The following is a 19,868-nucleotide window of genomic DNA, read 5'->3' on the forward strand; positions in this document are numbered from 1 at the left end:
TCGAAATCGAAATGAAAAATTATTGAAAATAATATTGGAACATGTGGCCTATGGCTGACTTCTTCATGAAAATATCGGTTAATCGGTAGGATATATTAATGGCACTCAAAGATCGTCTTTTACAGTTAATAAGGTGAACTTGTGTCCTCCTATCCTCCATATACCTAATTTAATAATTTTGCAACTTCTATTCAGTCCTGTCATTTCCGACTTTGCAGTTGACTTTGAACCCTTGACCTCGCGTCATCAGTTATTTTTCCCTCATATATCTAGTTCAGCTGAACTTCCATAACTCGAACTTTATAACTCGCAATTCTCTATAACTCGAACTCTTGAATTGGCAATAGAAGTAAAATTTCACACAAAATTTCTTCCATAAATCGAAGTCTCTATAGCTTGAACTTTTTTTATTGTTTATGGTGATTCGAGTTAAAAAGTTCAACTGTATGTTAAATATCCGTCCCTTTAGTAGAGCTTCTATCTCATATGTGTATGTCTATATAGAAGCTATCGAAATTTAATTAATCGACAGTATTTTATGAAAATTATGTTTTTCGGCAATAAAAAGAACGGAAATCGGTATGTACCTTCCCAAGCATTCTTATCATTAGTATAGAGTTATGTCAGTCACAATGACTTTAAGATAAATATCACAGATATAAAAACTAAGTGATTAGCTGACTTATAGAGAGGTAATAAAATACCAAATATGATTGCAAAACATTGAAAAATGAATTTTAGCAGATAATTAAACTGAAAGGGATGCCTATTAAACAAAATACAGTCCTAAAAAAGAGTGGCTCAATTATAATTTTGGGTTTTAAAGATATACTAATAAAACTATGCAAAAAAATTGTAAAATTGTAGTTTGAGAACTTTTCTTCAAATCAAAAAACCCGTGTTTTCCCAATGAAACCAACATGTCGGATACGCAACGTACACATTCATACCAAGCACGTACATAGTGCGTATTGATCCAAATCGGCAATGTATCAATGCGAAACGAAAATTTGCAATTTTCAAGTCAAATAAACTGCAATGAAACCAGATGAAAAAAAAAAACAAATAATGGCGAAAATCTGAAACAAAAGTGCTTTTGGTAATTTTTTTCGGCTACATCCGCTAAGGACGCCATTACTTCCGTTACACGAATGACATGTTGAAATAGTGCAATTGCAACATTTCCGCCAGCCATGCGCGTCACATTGGCCACATTGGTGCAGCGCCACCGCATTTGGGGTAAATGTCTGAAAATGCTAAAATTTCCATTCATGCGTTTATACAGTACACGAAATACGTCGAGCGTTGTGATTTTTGACGCTGATGCGCAGTGGCAATTTAATCTGCGGTTGTTGCTGTCGATTTTGCTTTAAACTGCACTTACTATGTGGTAAGTGAGTGCAAATCTTGTTGTTGGAATTTTTAGATTTGTTGTTTATGTTGTCCTGATACAGCTGCCAAACAGCTGCTTTGATATTTCCACTTTTGTTTCATCACACTCACATTCTCGTCAATGCAAAACACATAGCTTTTCAATTCATACATACACATCTCTATACAAATCTACAGTATATATCTCTATTTGGCCGCCGAAAATTCTGTGAAGTTTTGTTACTGTTACATACTATTGCGTTTGTGCGTGATTGTTGTCTCTCCCGCTTTACAAATTTGTTTGCATACGCTGGCCGGCTGCAGAAATCCCCTGTCGCATTCAATGTGTTACTGTCAGCACCAGAAAAAATACTATTTTCGAACGAACGCACATTCAACTGAATTTGTGAATCGGTATATTCGATAGCTATATATAACTGTATCTATATATGAAAGCAGCTTAAGTTGATTTTGGAGTAATTGGAGATTTTGGCAACATTTGCTTTGTAGTTAATATTTTAGGAAATGTGTCTTATCTCGATGGCACAAATTTTTCAGAATAACTAAAAAAGTTCGGATTAACTTAAGTTGACTTAAGGGGGTATTCTACTCTAGAATTTTGAAAAATTCGATTTTTTTCATATATTTAAAGTTTAGACTCTTAAGAACATATTCTCCAAAGGATTTTTAAAAATTACAATTATTTTAAGAGCTACAGTTACTTTAGTGACGCAGTACCTAGCCCGGTTCGGCTACTTTTTTCCACACGGTACCGGCATTATCTCAAGTTCTATACTCGTACAACCGATTTACTTGAAATTTTGTGTTTTATATAATCCTTTATCGTTCCTACCAACATCGTGTCAAAATGATTTTTATTTTCAGGCAGTCGCTATTTTTCAAATTTTTTTTTTTCGTGTTCCCTGAGGTAGGGACTATAACAGCATCCTTACTAATTAAGAATTTCTTTTGTTTTTTTTTTTCAGACCACCAGGAGAGTCATGATCAATGTCACCAGGACGCACCATTTTTTCTAACACCAGTCTCTCCCCGCCCCTCTAATTATTTTATTTATTATACTCTCGCAACAAAGTAGCTAAGGAGAGTATTATAGTTTTGTTCACATAACGGTTGTTCGTAAGTCCTAAAACCAAAAGAGTCAGATATAGGGTTATATGTATATACCAAAGTGATCAGGGTGACGAGTAGAGTTGAAATCCGTCCGTCCGTCCGTCCGTGCAAGCTGTAACTTGAGTAAAAATTGAGATATCATGATGAAACTTGGTACACGTATTTCTTGATTCCATAAGAAGGTTATGTTCGAAGGTGGGCGAAATCGGCCCGCTGCCACGCCCACAAAATGGCAAAAACCGAAAACCTATAAAGTGTCATAACTAAGCCATAAGATAAAGGATCGCATTAGGGAGGGGCATATTTGGACGTAATTTTTTTGGTAAAGTGGCCGTGGCCCCGCCCCTAATAAGTTTTTTGTCATATCTCAGAAACTATTATAGCTATGTCAACCAAACTCTATAGAGTCGTTTCATTCAGGCATTTCCATATACAGTTCAGAAATGGAAGAAATCGAATAATAACCACGACCACCTCCCATACAAAGGTTATGTTGAAAATCACTAGAAACACTAAATATTACGGAAGAAATGGCAGAAGGAAGCTGCACCCAGGCTTTTTTTTAAAATTGAAAATGGGCGTGGCGTCGCCCACTTATGGACCAAAGACCATATCTCAGGAACTACTAATCTAATTAATTTTACAGCAAAATAAAAAAATATGTAAATGAGCAATCTCGATTATCACTTTATTATGCGAGAGTATAAAATGTTCGGTGACACCCGCCCTTCCTTACTAGTTCTTAATATTTTTTTGTAAATTTTTTTTTTCTGTATGCTTAAGATATCAATAAAAACACTATAAAAAATGTATAGTAAAAATATTTTTTGGTTTTTTTTAAATAAAATTCAAAAAACTGCCTAACTAGACTAGAATACCCACTTAAGCTATTATAATAAATTAACAAAAAGCATTATACACACATTGTGTAGACATATTTATGAAAAAAAAAATAAATTCTATAAAGCCACAAATTTTGATTTGATTATGAGAAGCTACCCAACTAAATACCTCAAACACGTTGAACACTTCTCCTGCTGAATGGCTGTGAAAGTATAACACCAGGAGACGGTGTACCCGATTCCCGAATCGAAGACGATGGAGCAGATGTTCCCAGCCATGAAGTAGTTTAAATAGCAATTACCCGACTGAAGAACAACAAAGCGGCGCCGATGGATTACTGAGCGAACTATCTTTCTTCAGCTTCTTTGTGGAATATGGTCGGACGAAAACATATCCGTCGATTGGAATTTAAGTGTGCTCTGCCTAATCCACAGAAAGGGAGACGCAACAATCCGCGTTAATTACCGTGGGTTAAGCCTTCTCAACATTGCCTATAAGGTTCCATCGAGCGTATTGTGAAAGATTAAAGCCCACCGCCAACAAACTGATTGGACCTTATCAGTGTGGCTTTAGACCTGAAAAATCAACAATTGATCAGATATTCATCATGCGCCAAATCTTGAAAAAGACCCGTGAAAAGAGCATCGACACACACCACCTCTTCGTCGATTTCAAAAGTGCTTTTGACAGCACGAAAAGGAGCTGCCTCTATGCCGCGATGTCTGAATTTGGTACACCCGCAAAACTAACACGGCAGTACAAACTGATGCAGAGTAATACCAAAAATTGCGTCAGGATCGGTAAGGACCCATCCGAACCATTCGATACCAAACGAGGTTCCAGACAAGGTAACTCCCTTTCGTACGACTTCTTCAATCTACTCTTGGAGAAAATAATTCCAGCTGAAGAACTGAATAGAGGAGGTACCTTCTAACGGGTGATTTTTTTGAGGTTAGGATTTTCATGCATTAGTATTTGACAGATCACGTGGGATTTCAGACATGGTGTCAAAGAGAAAGATGCTCAGTATGCTTTGACATTTCATCATGAATAGACTTACTAACGAGCAACGCTTGCAAATCATTGAATTTTATTACCAAAATCAGTGTTCGGTTCGAAATGTGTTTCGCGCTTTACGTCCGACAAATTTTGTTCAGCGATGAGGCTCATTTCTGGTTGAATGACTACGTATATAAGCAAAATTGCCGCATTTGGGGTGAAGAGCAACCAGAAGCCGTTCAAGAACTGCCCATGCATCCCGAAAAATGCACTGTTTGGTGTGGTTTGTACGCTGGTGGAATCATTGGACCGTATTTTTTCAAAGATGCTGTTGGACGCAACGTTACGGTGAATGGCGATCGCTATCGTTCGATGCTAACAAACTTTTTGTTGCCAAAAATGGAAGAACTGAACTTGGTTGACATGTGGTTTCAACAAGATGGCGCTACATGCCACACAGCTCGCGATTCTATGGCCATTTTGAGGGAAAACTTCGGACAACAATTCATCTCAAGAAATGGACCCGTAAGTTGGCCACCAAGATCATGCGATTTAACGCCTTTAGACTATTTTTTGTGGGGCTACGTCAAGTCTAAAGTCTACAGAAATAAGCCAGCAACTATTCCAGCTTTGGAAGACAACATTTCCGAAGAAGTTCGGGCTATTCCGGCCGAAATGCTCGAAAAAGTTGCCCAAAATTGGACTTTCCGAATGGACCACCTAAGACGCAGCCGCGGTCAACATTTAAATGAAATTATCTTCAAAAAGTAAATGTCATGAACCAATCTAACGTTTCAAATAAAGAACCGATGAGATTTTGCAAATTTTATGCGTTTTTTTTTTTAAAAAAGTTATCAAGCTCTTAAAAAATCACCCTTTATAAGAATGTACAGCTGCTGTAGTACGCCGATGATTTAACATAATTAGACTCGGCATCCACGCCGTTAGTTCTGCTTTATCTAGAGTGGATGTCAAATTTCGTGAAGATACCAAGTCAAATGCGAAATTTTTCCATACAAGCCCTTGATTTGTATGGCAGCTATATGCTATAGTAAGCCGATCTGAACAATTTCTTCATATATTACATTATTATCTTAGAAAATACCCTGTGTCAACTTTTGTGAAGATACATTGTCCGTTCAGTTTGTATGCCAGCTATATGTTATAGTGGTCCGATATCCAACCGAGTTCCGACAAATGAGCATCTTCTTGAAGAGAAAATGACGTTTAAAAAATTTCAAAACGAGTTCTTAAAAACCGAGGGACTAGTTCGTATATATACAGACAGACGGACAGATAGACGGACATGGCTAAATCGACTCAGCTCAACATACTGATCATTTATATATATACTTTGTAGGGTCTCCGACGATTCCTTCTGGGTGTTACAAACTTCGTGACAAACTTAATATACCCTGTTCAGGGTATAAAGAGAAATATTTCTCATTAGATATTCTTAAAAAAATCAAGCTGATCATACAGCAGAAACAAAGAATTTTTTGCTTTTCATCTTGCTTCATTATTTATATGAAATTGTTGTAATGACTACGACTAAGGTCTGAACATTTTTGTATGATATTTCTAATGTTATCCAGCAAAAACTATGAAGAATCTGGAGCAATTTTTTTCTTTACTGAGGTATTTCTAACATTCCCAAATGAGTGACTTCTAGTGTTATGCTCTAGTACTACTGTGATCAAATTGAAATGTGAAATTTGTCCATTTAATCTCCTTCAAAGTAATCCCCTCCCGCTACAATACACTTATGCCAACGAATTTTCCAGTCATCATAGCACTTGAAAAAATTCTCCGTCGTGATGGCCATCCGAGCATTTTTCGATTCAGGTTTTGCATCCTCAATTGAAACAAAACGTCGTTCTTTAATGGCTAAGTTACAAAAAAAAGTCATTACCATACTTCTAAATGGTAGATCTTTCTCCTTGGCATCTTACTTCTATTGACGTGGTATTTTATTTAAAATTTCATTCTCATTACCAAGAGCAATTTAACTAAAAAATTGTCATGTTAAACACGATAAGGTTCATTTCAAAATACGAAAATAGTAAAAACACTACATTTTTCCGAATAATTCAATTAAACGTGGTTAGCATGTGCTGCCATATCTACGAGTCACATAAAACCATCTAAAGTATTGGAATCCACGCTGTGGGGAGAAAAGATTCCTTTTTACCACAGCACACATAGGAACTTGCGCATATACATATATAGCATTTTAAGCTTAAACCAGCTTAGCCGTGGTTACATTGTTGTTGAAATGGTTGATGAGCAATTTTGGTGCACCCAAAATCGCTACAAACGGCCACTTAATCTAAGCATATTCCAATACCCATATGGGTAATGGTGGTAAACTCATTGAAATGGATACTGTATACCGTGGTGTAATATGGGGGGAAAAGGAATTAAAAAGATATTTCAGGAAATCTGTAGAAAATCTGTAATTTGAACAGCTGAGGTTTAATGTTAAATCGTTATTGGAGACCCTGTATTGGACTGAGAAGGAAAAAAAGAAAAGATGTCTAGTGAACTATGGACATTAAGCTCTCATTATTTCTAAGTCTGAAAAAATATTCTATTTTCAATTTTAGAATCAGTAGTAATTAATTCTAATAGTTTGGCTTATGTTAGATACCTCACAATAGCCAAAAACTCTAATTAACTTAGATGAAATCTCAGTAGGTTGTATTACTCAGATTTTTTTTTGGGAATTTAGGGTACTTTATTTAGCATGTTGAATGATTGCTATAAATTTGATCCAGTATTGAAGATTTGTTTCAGAAATTTTGATTTAATGAGAAGGAAGATCTCAACTGCGAAACATCTTAAACCTACAATAACCTGTTGTGGAACCTCAATACCAAAAACAACATATCGAAACGAATAGAATGAGTAAGAAAATTTCGATTACTAATTCCTTAAAGTCGGTACGAAAGTCGTGGTCTTGAAGTTACAATATCTGTAATACTGCAATGTACTGAGATCTGTATCAGAAATTAACGACAAATCCGTAGACTTTGTCTAAAAGACTCCAACTGTTATCATTGCTCCAATTGTTTTAAAATTATAAAAGAGTATATATTTACACATATTTAACACAAGAAAAAATCTTTACTTCGGTTGCACTGAAGCTATAATACCCTTGGATCTGAACAATTTCTTCGGAGATTGCACCATTGCCTTAAATAATAAACAATGCCAATTCCTTGAAGATAACTTGTTAAATAAAAAAAAACTTTCCATACAAGCACTTTATTCCAATTGTTCAGTTTCTATGACAGCTATATGCTATGGGGGTCCGATATCAGTCGATATATATCGACAAATGATTTGTCAGATCGATATCTCAAAAACTGAAGGACTAGTTCGCATATATACAGCCAGACTAAGTCTACTCAGCTCGTCACGTTGTGTCATTAATATACATACATATATACTTTATAGGGTCTCTGATGTTTTCATTTAGGAGTTACATATATCGTCGCTTTATATACCTCTTTCTGGATATAAATATACGGTAACATTTTTAGGAAAAAAATTAAATATTTCTCGAGTTTAACGCGATCTACGGCGGCGCTAAAAAGTGTTCTCTGCTGTTGCAGTGATTCCGTGGACGAAACCTAAAAAATTACATAAACAAAATCGGGAAAGTGACGACGTTTTTAACAAAAGAGTTGAATTTTGTCCAAAATTGTGGTCTCTCTTGCCGAAATTCAATACTTCATTAGTTCAAAAAACTGTTACATCATTGAGAGAACTAAATATATGCAGACCTTGTAAAGAAATTCATACTGATCGAATCATTTGGTTCCACATAATCAATGATATAAATTTCAAAAAATGTAGTTTTGAGAAAAACTCGTTTTAATATGAACAGATTGGGCTAATTAGACTGAGCCTTTCGAGTTTAGAAGTTTTTAACTTAATTTCTCTCCAAAAATATATTTTTCTTTTTGGTAATTTTTAATTTTTTAATTTGGCAAATAAATCCTCTGTGAAGCTTACTAAGAATTTCATTCTGCTTCAGGTACTGTCTTAATATTTGACGAACTCTTCATATAAATATAAACTTCAATTAGTGTGGTATTATAGTATTATTAACTTTACACCACTGTGCGACGATGCACATACAATTTTAGTTTCCCTCATTGAGCTGGTAAATGTGATTGTGGTCGAACCATTTACGCATTGAATGACAGGTGGTAGACTTTTTGGAATATTTTTGGTTGTCTAAAACGGCAATATTAAAGCTTGGAAAAGAGTACTGCATGTCGTTTGGCAAGTACCAACCGAAAATGGGCTCATGTACGAGCAATGAAACTGCAGTATAAGCGAGAGATAAGTATGTGAAACAGCTGACAAACGAAAATAATGTGCGTGTATGCGTGTGTGTCGGCTTGCGGTACATGTTAACGATTATCCGTAGGGACTAAAGCGAGTACTTTTTGAAAAACAAAGAAAAAATAGCTACATGTACTAAGAGACAGCTCAGCCTCCATTGCAGCTAGCCAAAACAGGTTATATTGTCTGCATGCGAGTGTGTACGGGCTCGAGTGTAACCGGCAGCTGAATGCCGTTTGCTAGCGACATGGAAACCTAAAACACTAGTGTATTCTTTTGATTATAGCTTATGTTTGTTGGAATCTATGTAAATATGTATGTATGTATGAATGGCTGCATGTTTGTATGTTAAAAATCTGGGGTTTGCTAAGAGACAATAAAACTACATTTGAACGCATACATACGCACCGTCAAGTTCACATTTGTTGTTGTGAAATTAGTGTGTGGCTTTACATTTTCATTAACTTTAAAAGCGGTAGCCGAAAGTCAAATGACCTTTGTAAGATGTTGGATTCTAAATTGTAAAACCCTATAGTGGAAATTCAAGACGTATTTGGTTATAAATTATGCCGATATTTTCTTCGAATCGCTTTGAAATAAACATAAAACAAAAGGAGAGTAAGAAAGACTATACACTGTTAGGAAAAGATCAAAAAAATAATTTTTCCTTAACAGAATATTCAGATGTAGTATTTATCCTGAAACATGCTATAGTTTTCAGTTTTCTAGTTCGTGCGGTATTAATTATAAAATGATAGACGAGATTTCGTTTTAATTACTGAAAACATAACATAAATATTGATTAAACGATAAAATGGTTGTTTCAATTACCATAAACCAAGTGTTTTACTATATTAACCGAATTTGATCTTTTAAGTATTAGCTGTGATAAGGTTTTTTTTTTGTAAAATCGATGTGAAAATAAAATGGTTTACGATTTGACTAATCGATACAATAGGATACAACCAGAAAATCGCAAATAAATCTGATATTGCAATCGATTTTGATTAATCATATTAACAAGAATCTGACAAACTTTTATTTGAGCTTGAATATTTTTGATATTATAATTATGTAGCTAGCAGGGTCGCTTGTTAGTATATACCTATATTGGGTCTATAACTTTGTGCGGATATTTTTTGGCAATATTTGAACACATCTTTAAGAAGAATATGTACAATAGTATTACTCAAAGTATTATCTAACTGAAGCTGTTACATTTTCTCTTCCTTCTAGCAAGATGTGGCTTAAGTGAAAATTCCGCAATTGTTCACTTCAATTTGATGAGTTGTGCTTGGTAGTATTCCTCATTATTGCTTTTACCCGGTGTTATAAGCTGAAAATATTACACACTTCTCCGGTAGCTCCAAATACAGAGCATTACTATTCTTTTGTTTCGTAATGCTTCCATCAGTTCCTCATATTTAAGCTAAAAGTCCAATTCACTACTCCTAAAGCATATAAACCATTTTTGCACATTTGCTTCGTTAGAGTATGTCCCACATAAACCTCCATCGCAGGACGATCAGCCTCGACTGAGGTTATTATATTATATTAAAAAAACAAAATTAGATACATTTGAGTGAAAAAATATCGTTGTTTACGCTTATATTGATAAAGACAAACAAGGACTGTAGCTTTCCAAAGCATGTTGAGAAAATTGGTACAATAGAATAATAATGAAGTTATGCCATTTCTTGACAACCGCACGACCCAATATCTGGTATATATTTTCATTGATTTCTTTTAACTGATATGAGTAAGTATAAATCTATATAGCGTTGAAAATTTAAATATCCTTAGCATTTTACGAATGATTTTACGGTGAATCGGATATGCTAGTTTTGATATGCCGTCATCTTCGGAGCAAAGTCAACGTGACGCTGGTATAGGACGAAAGTGAGCAAAGGTAAACAAAAATCGAAGACGAACCATTATGCGTCCAAGCAAAACAGGTGTGAAAAATTAACAAAGCATTCCAAATGACCGACCTTATCAGCATAATTACGGGATATACTTAAGTATTAACAAAATGCATCAAAACAGTCGAAAATCCAATACATGTAGCCCACGAAAATTCAAAATTCGCCATAATTTTTGCTCAAACCTCAAATATTTTGACGTTGTAGAAAACCTGAAGTGTGAACATAACATTCATGTGACAAAAAAGTGGAGGCTGCCGTTGAACCAAGATCGAAATAAGCGCGCCAAGTTAAGTCGAATGCGAAGGTTTTGCTAACAATTTTCTTCGATTGCAGGGGCGTAGTGTATAATGAGTACTTGCTAAAGAAGCGCGCGGCGAATAAAGAGTATTAAATGCAAGTTATCCCAATTTGCGAGAAGCATTCCTCCAGAAACGCCCGTATTTGTGGCAGAACAAATATTGGCTTTTGCAGCATCGTAACGTCTTTGCTCACGCACTATGAATATTTTTCCAAAAACCACACATTAATGGTGCCAAGGAGGAGCTACGATTACGAAACATGGCTTTTTAAGTGATATGAGGATTGGAAAAAAAGTTATCAAAAGTGGAATATATATATCTGGGGGTGATTATATCGTATCTATCAGAAGACTCTTTACAAATATGGAAAAGGCAGCAATTTTGGTATTATATTTTGAATAATCTTTCAGCTAGCACTTTACGAATAAAAACTGGTGCCTTACCCAATAGGAAAACACAAACGTTCGTGGTGCATACTAGTACTACATAATTAATATATATTGGAATATGTAAAGATATCTACATGTGGAAATGTACAAATATATTAAAGCAAATACAGTTTAAAGCTAGCACAGGGAAAGGCCAACTTAAAAAGGATAACTGCATGTGGTACCTCTGCCGCAAACACAAAACGCCCAATGCAGATGTTGTGTGCATGTAAGCCCACAAGGATAGGAAGCTTAAAGTCTGTGTCAGTCCTTATCCAACCATATGTGCATGTACGCATACACTCATTCATAGAAATCATACACAAAGATGCCCATTTTCTAAATGAACACATGCCTTTCTGCGCCTGGAGTTGACAGTAAACGCAGCATGCACTTGAGCAATGGATCTGATCAACTTTCATTCTCCTACCAATTCTCGAGCGAACGGTTAGAGCTCTGAAACTGTAGGCCTTGCTCTTATTACAAACGATATGTGCATGCTGAAGCCTACGTTACTTGATACAAAGTTCTTCATGCAGTGCTGCAGTCAAAGGAATTTCTTTGCACAATAATATTGTTCAGCAAATGTGCAGGCTTTTAAATACATTTGGCGTATAAACAGAGGTGCTTGAGTGATTCCAACTTTTAAAAATTCTTCCGATTCCGAGTGTAGTAAGAGAAAACAAACATCAACTAATCGGAATACAGCTAGTTTTAAACCAGAATAATATATAATAATAATTTTATTTTATTTTTGAAGTTTTGTAGCCAAACGGCCTTATGCTAAGAGTTATTTAATATTTGAAATATATTTTTGAATAGTGTTGCTGGCTACTTAAAAATGTTCCATCAACAACAATTATTATGACAAAAGACTAAATAATAAATAATGGCATATGTATTTTGAATATTGCCATATTGATATAATGAGAAATATCACGTGTTATTGGAACTATCATCCCAACGAATTTGACACGGACTGATTAAAAAAACTACATTTACACATAGTTTTAATACATACTTTTTTCGTCTTCAAAGTATACTTCTGCCAGAGAACGTTTAATATAGAGAAGGTTCACGGCGCGAATAACGTAAAAATATTTTTGGCTAACTCGGCAGAGATGGAAGAGTCTCACCACAGACAAATTATGAGCGTGTTTCACCACATTTAACAGCGATTGAGGGGTTTTTAGAGTCTATGAGAATAACATGTAAATGTAAATAAAAGAGAACCAATGCAGGGCAATATACATACATGTGTATTTATATGCAGGTGACTTTTGGTTGGCGGAAAAGTTCCTGTATGCTTTTGTATACTATATACAAGTAGTTAGATTTTTTCTAAGTCTAATATACGTATGTATGCATGCTCCTTATGATACTCCCAACAAGAGCATTGTGATATTTGCATGCTTCAGTTAGCTTTCAACCAGAGGATCGCTTGTGTGTGATACATATGCAAATACATACATATGTATGAATGTATGCTTTTGCGTTTTGCCATCGCCAATTCAATATTGACATGTAAACATAATTATGATATGAGTATAATTTTATATGAATGCATAGTACTATTTACAGTCAATTTGGACTTGAATATTTAATAATTTTATTTGATTTTTACATAATATACTATACTAATAAATATTTTTGTATTATTTCTTAGTAATAGAAATTGAATTTATCACAACAATATAAATACATCGTCTATCATATTAATCTTATTATCTGCTCATATGATTGCATGTATACGCATGTGCGCGTTCAGAAATTCATATCATGATTTTATCACTTATCAATATACATATGTATTACATGTGCGCGCATAGATCTGCATGTTCATATAAGTTAATAAAATACTTTTTATTTTTTTTATTTTAAAAAGAATTTTATTTTTATAATATAACTTTTTTGTTTATTTATTATTATTTGTCGGGAAGACTATGTCTTCTTAATCCAACTTCTATTCTTAAATTATTATTTGTCGGGAAGACTATGTCTTCTTAATCCAACTTCTATTCTTATTGACTACTTCTTAACGACTAAATTCAAAACTTATGTTAAAAATTAGTAAAGTGTGTGAGCAGCGATCATCACATGCATTGCAACGTGACCGTACATTCAATGCAGGCGCTATGTCAGCACTTTTGGGTCGCGCGAGTTGTGGTTATTAAACTTCAGTTTAGTGAACCGCGAAAAGAAAACTACGACTTGTCGGATTGATCGTCAGAATTCTTCTATTCATTTATTTCCAATATTTTCTTAAGCTAAGTTCTATTTTCTGATACAAAATACATTATTTCTTTTCTTATTATTATTTTGGCTCAACCACTTGTAGTTGCGACAATATTTGTCAAGTGGCCTACTTCTCACATTACATCAATTGCATTCCCTCAAATATTTATGTTGCACTATTTATTGTGACGTTAATTGCTATCGCAATATTCGTTTGAACATATTAAATGTGCAGCGGAAATGCAATGTGATCCAATGTAAGTGCCCTGGTTTGTTTCGAAATATGATATGCATATTTCGTGTGGTCGCAATATTGTTGCGGTAACAAAAAAGGGAAAATATTTAAGTAGACCAGTTAATTCTAAGTGTTTTGGGGTAGGTCGTTAACGTTGACGTCGGCATTATTTCTTTGTTGCAGTTCTTATGAATTGCAGTTGCATTCATATCGGTCATGCCGATAGTGGTTGGCATCGACGTCGACGTAACTCCTCCCCCCCTTGATTGAGCTCTCTCCTGGGAGATCACATTAGTAATTTTGAAATTCTTTCTCTTGTTTTTACAATAAATGATTATCGAAAGACTGACTATAATTACAATTGATATTGTATATATGCTTATATGTATGTATTGTTGTCGTTTTTGGTATTTAACTTCATCTATAAAGTTTATATTTTCTATTTGTTGTAATATAATATCATCAAATATAAGTTTCTTATTTATATCTTTAATGTTGTCTATATCGCTTGCTAATACAATGCTACTTTTAATTATTTTACTTTTTGTTGAAAATGTTTTATTATTAATTGTTATGCTACAATTGTAAAAATGTATTAAATAGTTTCCGCTTAAGGGAGAGCTGTTGTTTATAATGCAGTCACTTTCTACACTAGTATTTTTAGTATTTTTTACAAATATAATTCCTTCGTTAATGTTTATAATTTCGGAGGCGTTATTAAAAATTTTCATACAGTTTCTTTTTATCAAACAATTATTAATTGGCTTAAGACGTTGTAAATCTACATTATCATTAAACTCGTACAATTCATTGTTATATCTTAGTGCATATACTTGTTGAAACATTAACTCAAAGTTGCTTATATCTCCTAACGGCAATATTATAGATGTGTGTAATGTTATTATTTCTGTTGGAATTTTGATAGCGAAAATAATATTATGGTTTTTGTCTGTAAGGGATCCTAATTTTATTTTTTTCAATTTTTGTGAGTCTAAGTTGTATTTTGTTATTTCTTGGTCGGTTATCATGTTGCTATGTAAAATTCCTAAACCACTTGCTGCTATATTGTCTTGTATGTGTTCTACATTGTCCTGTAATATTTTCAGTTTTAGAGAAAAGTCGAGGTATAAAATTTCGTCTTGGGTCCTTTTACTTATGCTCCCTATGGAGTTTAGTTTTGCAGATATCATATCCCTATCGTTATGCATAAGTCTTTTTAATTCAAGAAACGTTTTATTGAAATTAGTATTAATATCTATTTGTTTGTTTATTGTTTCGATAGCCTTGTGGTTGTTTGTGTCGATTATGTTGAGGTGTTGTTCAAGGTCTTGTCTATCATTGTCGTCCATGGTACCGTAAAGCCATTTTTGTACAGTTCCTACAGCATTTAGTAGGCCTCTTTTTTGTCTGTGGGGTGTGATAGTATTTATCTTGCTTCTAATAAATTTAATTTGCATGTTTAGTATTGCTTGTCCTACTTGCAGATTTGCCGATTTTATATTAGATTCTATTTCATTAAGTAAATTTGATATTTCTAGTGGATTTATAACGTGTAATATTGTTACATATGACTTAACTATATCTGCATCGCCTGTTTGTATTTCTATATATCCTTTGTTGCTTTCTATTTTATCTATTGTTACTTGTCCCAGCCCCAGGGTCCAAATTGCTGTCAGGATCAAAAGTTTCAGGATCCATTGCCCCTGCAAATTTGTATTTCCGTTTAACGTTGTTTAAATGTATATCGTTTAGATTTGTTTTTATAAACTTCGGTTGTTCCTTATGCCTAACGCTTCTGTAATTCTTTACGTAACCTATATTTCTTTCTTCTACATAGTGTTCTCTGTTTTCGTTACTCTTATTTATTCGCTTAGATTTTTCTTTGAATATTCTGTCATAAATTGTGCTCTTGTTACATTTACCTTCCTTAATATTTATGGGTTTTTCTTTTGTAACTGAGTGGTAGCTGTTATTATACCATTCTATAGCTTTGCTCATTTTATTTGTTATACTAGAGTTTTTATTTTCTATACCTAATACTCTAATTTTTTCTCCTAGTGTATTGTGTAGGCGTTCTACATCAGAATTGCCGGTGTGGTTATTTGGTTTAACGAGATGTAGTTCAATATTTTCGTTTCTGAGGAAATCTTTAACATTAATGCTTTTAAATTCGTTATCAGCAATAATTTTTTTAAAATGTCCTCTTTGCGACTTATATTGGTTTATTTTTTCGATTATAGTTTGGCTGGTCCTATCTTCAAGAAAAAATGCTGTGGCGAATTTAGAAAACCTGTCTATAAAAGTTAGAAAATTCGCTTTTGAATTAGTGTAGCAATCCATGTGAATTATTTCTTTGCAATCTTTGGGTGTTTCCGTTAAATTAAATTTTGCTCTTATAGGTCGCCTATCATATTTGACTCTGTTGCATGTATCGCAGTTGTTTACGAATTTGTGCACCAGTTTTTTCAAATTTGGGAAGTAGATATGTCTTTTAACTCCTTCGTAGTTCTCCGATATTCCTGTGTGTCCTGTTTCAAACTTGTGATAATTTTGGATATGTCTGTAGGCTTCTTCTTCGCTATTTATATCTTTAGCGTGGTATGAACATTTAACAAATTTAATGTTGTCGAATCCATCAAATAACTCGATGATTTTTTGTTGTAATTTATTATATTCATGGTCGTTAACTTCGCTGTATATGCCAATTTTGCCTGAAGTGATATGTCTTCTGAGGATATCAGAAATATTGTTGTCGAGATCTACTGGTGTTACGTATATTTTTTTATTGTTGTGTTTTATTTCGAACTCCAATTGTTTGTTATCTGTTAAAATTATCTGAATTTTAAACCGATTGACTATGGTGTCCAAAATGGGTATATGGTTGTTCAATTGCTCCTCCTGAGAGTGTATTGTATTTACATCGTTTTCGTCTAAATTATTTTCTAAAGATAGATTGCTACCTGTTTCCATAAAATTTATTAAATTGGTGTTATTATTGATTCTGCTAAGGAAATCTGCTACTTTGTTTTCCTTTCCTTTTATATAATTTACGTTCATGTTGTATTCTCCTAATTTTATTATCCATCTTTGTAGTCTAGGATTTATATCTTTACAATGAGCCTTCGTGTATAGCCATTTTAATGGTTGATGATCCGTTAATAAATCAAATTGGACGCCATATAAGTAAGGCCGGAAGTAGTTTGTGGCCCAAACGATTGCTAACAACTCCTTTTCTGTTGTAGAATATCTACGTTCGTGGTCGTTGAGTGTTCTACTCGCATAACATACAGGATGTCCATTTTGTTGTAATACGGCACCGATTGCGAAATTGCTTGCGTCAGTAGTTAATGTAAATTTCTTTTTGAAATCTGGATAACTTAGTACTGGAGCTTCTGTCATTATTTGTTTTAATTTTTGAAATGAGTTTATATATGTAGAGTCGTTAATATTAATTTTAACATTTTTCTTTAGAAAACGTGTCATAGGTTGTGCTACTTTCGCGTAGTCTTTTATAAATTTCCGATAATATCCCGTAGCTCCTAGAAAAGACTTTATTTGTCTTGTTGTTTTTGGTAATTTTAGATCTTGTATTTTATTTATTTTCTCGAAATTCGGTTTAACTCCTTCAGGTGTTAAAACGTGGCCTAGAAATTGTGTTTCTTTGGCACAGAAATTGCACTTGTCAAATTGTACCTTAAGGTTATGCTTCTTTAGTGCATTGAAAATTTTTGTTAGGCTTTGTATATGCTCTTCTAATGTTGTACTAAAAACGAGAATGTCATCCATGTATACTACGCATATTTTATTTATGTATTCTCTAAGAACACAATTCATCAGCCTTTGGAAGGTTGATGGGGCGTTTTTGAGACCGAATGGCATTCTAACGTATTCGTAATGACCAAAAGGGGTGGAAAACGCGGTTTTCTTTCTATCTTCCTCTTTTACTAAGATTTGGTGGAATCCTTTTGCAAGATCGAGTGTCGTAAAGTATACAGCTCTTCCTAATTTATCTAATATATTATCAATGTTTGGGATTGGGAATTTGTCATCGATTGTGATATCATTTAGTTTTCTGTAGTCTATCACGATCCGCCATTTCTTTGCTTGGGAGTTATCTGATTTTTTTGGTACTATCCATAAAGGACTATTGTAAGGGGAATTACTATTTCTTATGATTCCTTGTTTTAACATTTCTTTAATTTGTTTAGTTATCTCTTCTTCGTGTATCTGTGGGTATCTGTAAATTTTCGAATATACTGGAGTGTCTATCGTGGTCACTATCTCGTGTTCAATAGCTGATGTACTAGTAAGGTCATCTCCTTCTTTATAAAATAGGTTCTTGTAATTTTTTATTAACTTATTAACTAAAAATTTCTCTTCTTTATTTAGATTTGTTGTAAATTGCTCAATTTGTAAGTCCCTATTTTCCGTACTTTCTAATTGATAAATTTCATTAAAATTATATGGGCAAGAATTCATAAATTTTATCACTTCGTTATTAATTGTTAAGGTATCGTTTCTCATATCAATAACTGCTTGTAATGGTTTTAGTATGTTTTGCCCAAGGATTGCATCGAATCCTTTATTATGTAAATCAGTTAATTTCCATGACATATTTGCGTCAAAATTAAATTCGAGGGGTAAACTTGTTATTATTTCCCATTTGATTAGTGCTTCACTATTAAATGACCGGATTTTTATTGGGTTATTTAATAGTATTCTGTTATACTTCATTAATTTTCTATTGTCGATAAGGGACGTAGTAGAGCCTGAGTCGATTAGGCATGTAATCTTTTCATTTTTTATTGTTAATTCTACTAACGGAAGGTAGTTTTGGTATGGTCCAAGGGAAAATTTACTTCTTGGTTTATATGGTCTACTTCCATTGGAATTTCATTCCTATAGTTAATACTTCTTTCACCGTTATAATTGTTATGGTTTTGGTAAGTCCGTCTGAATGAGCTTGCTGTGTTATTACTTTGGTTTTGATTATTGAAACGATTACTGTTTAATCGTGTTTGTTCTGTATTTCCTTGTCTAGGATTCATCCTTGTTCTTTCGTTGTTGAATTTATTATTAGAATTGTTAAAATTATAAAACCTATTATTTGTTTGGTTATGATCCCCAGGTCTTTGATTGTTTATTTTATTTCCTACTTGACCATAATAGCTTCTATTAGTAAGTCCTGTTTCTTCTAATACGTAAAATGCTTCCCTTAATGAGTTAATGTTCCTACCGTAAATTATTGCCGATAAATGAGGCGGAATATTATTTAAAAATGTTTTTAATATTAATGACTCATTAGTCTTAGGAGAAAATTCTGTCGGCTTATTTTCGTCTAAATTATATTTTGAGTTAAGCTTATCTAATATGTTTTTTAAGTTGTAATAATAATGACTTACATTATACTGCCTGGTTGTGATGGCCTGGTGGAAGAGTTGGTGGTAGCTTTCCCTTATTCCGAAGTTCCGTATCAGTTCTGTCTTCACTTCGTCCCACGATGAGTCTCTGTTTAGTGTCCGTATTATCTGGAGCGCCTCTCCTTGGATCTTGGTCTTTATGTGTCTCTCCCATACATAATTTTTGACCGCTTGGTTCTCGTCGAACAAGGGCAGGATCAGTTCCACCTCTCCAATGAATGAAGATATGTCGTAGGTCCCGTCGCCTCTGAACTCTTTGATTTTCGCAGCTTCCTTAAGGAGGTCCGACGCTGATATCTGGTTTAGATCGTTGTTGGTGATTGCCATTGTGGTAGTTAAATGTGTAGAATTATGTTTTTTTTTTTTTTTTTTCTTCAAGAAGTTAGTTCTTTTATATTTATAAAATGATGTAACACTGTTTGAACCCGCAAGCAATAGTAAGTTTCTTATAAATGATTCAATGACTTTTGGCGATTTCGTAATATGTCAGAAGTTCACTCTAAAATATTTATGTTGTGTCAGGCTCTTTTTCTTTGTCTAAGGACAAAGTTCCGTCGACTGCGCCAGTTGTGGTTATTAAACTTCAGTTTAGTGAACCGCGAAAAGAAAACTACGACTTGTCGGAT

At 33.9% G+C, this 19,868-nt stretch overlaps 1 protein-coding gene across 1 annotated transcript; it reads right to left on the reverse strand.

Moving 5' to 3' along the window:
- Positions 1–8,494: 8,494 nt before the first annotated feature.
- LOC125778898 (uncharacterized) lies at positions 8,495–19,569 on the reverse strand. The gene is made up of 3 exons (XM_049458512.1): positions 19,225–19,569; positions 14,976–15,525; positions 8,495–8,679 (listed from the first exon to the last, which is right to left on the reverse strand). The coding sequence occupies exons 1-3, from the start codon at positions 19,567–19,569 to the stop codon at positions 8,495–8,497; spliced, it is 1,080 nt and encodes a 359-aa protein (XP_049314469.1).
- Between the last annotated feature and the right edge of the window lie 299 nt (positions 19,570–19,868).

The sequence above is a fragment of the Bactrocera dorsalis genome, chromosome 5, assembly GCF_023373825.1.
Source record: "Bactrocera dorsalis isolate Fly_Bdor chromosome 5, ASM2337382v1, whole genome shotgun sequence".
Lineage (NCBI taxonomy): Eukaryota > Metazoa > Arthropoda > Insecta > Diptera > Tephritidae > Bactrocera > Bactrocera dorsalis.

Excerpts from the sequence above, each read along its gene's own strand:
- LOC125778898 (XM_049458512.1), bottom strand. The coding sequence starts at position 19,569 with ATGGCAATCACCAACAACGATCTAAACCAGATATCAGCGTCGGACCTC. Across the intron at positions 15,526-19,224 it reads TCACAACCAGGCAGTATAAT|GGGCAATGGATCCTGAAACT; the intron begins GTAAGTCATTAT and ends ACAAATTTGCAG. Across the intron at positions 8,680-14,975 it reads AAACTCCATAGGGAGCATAA|TTTCATTGCTCGTACATGAG; the intron begins GTAAAAGGACCC and ends CTTATACTGCAG.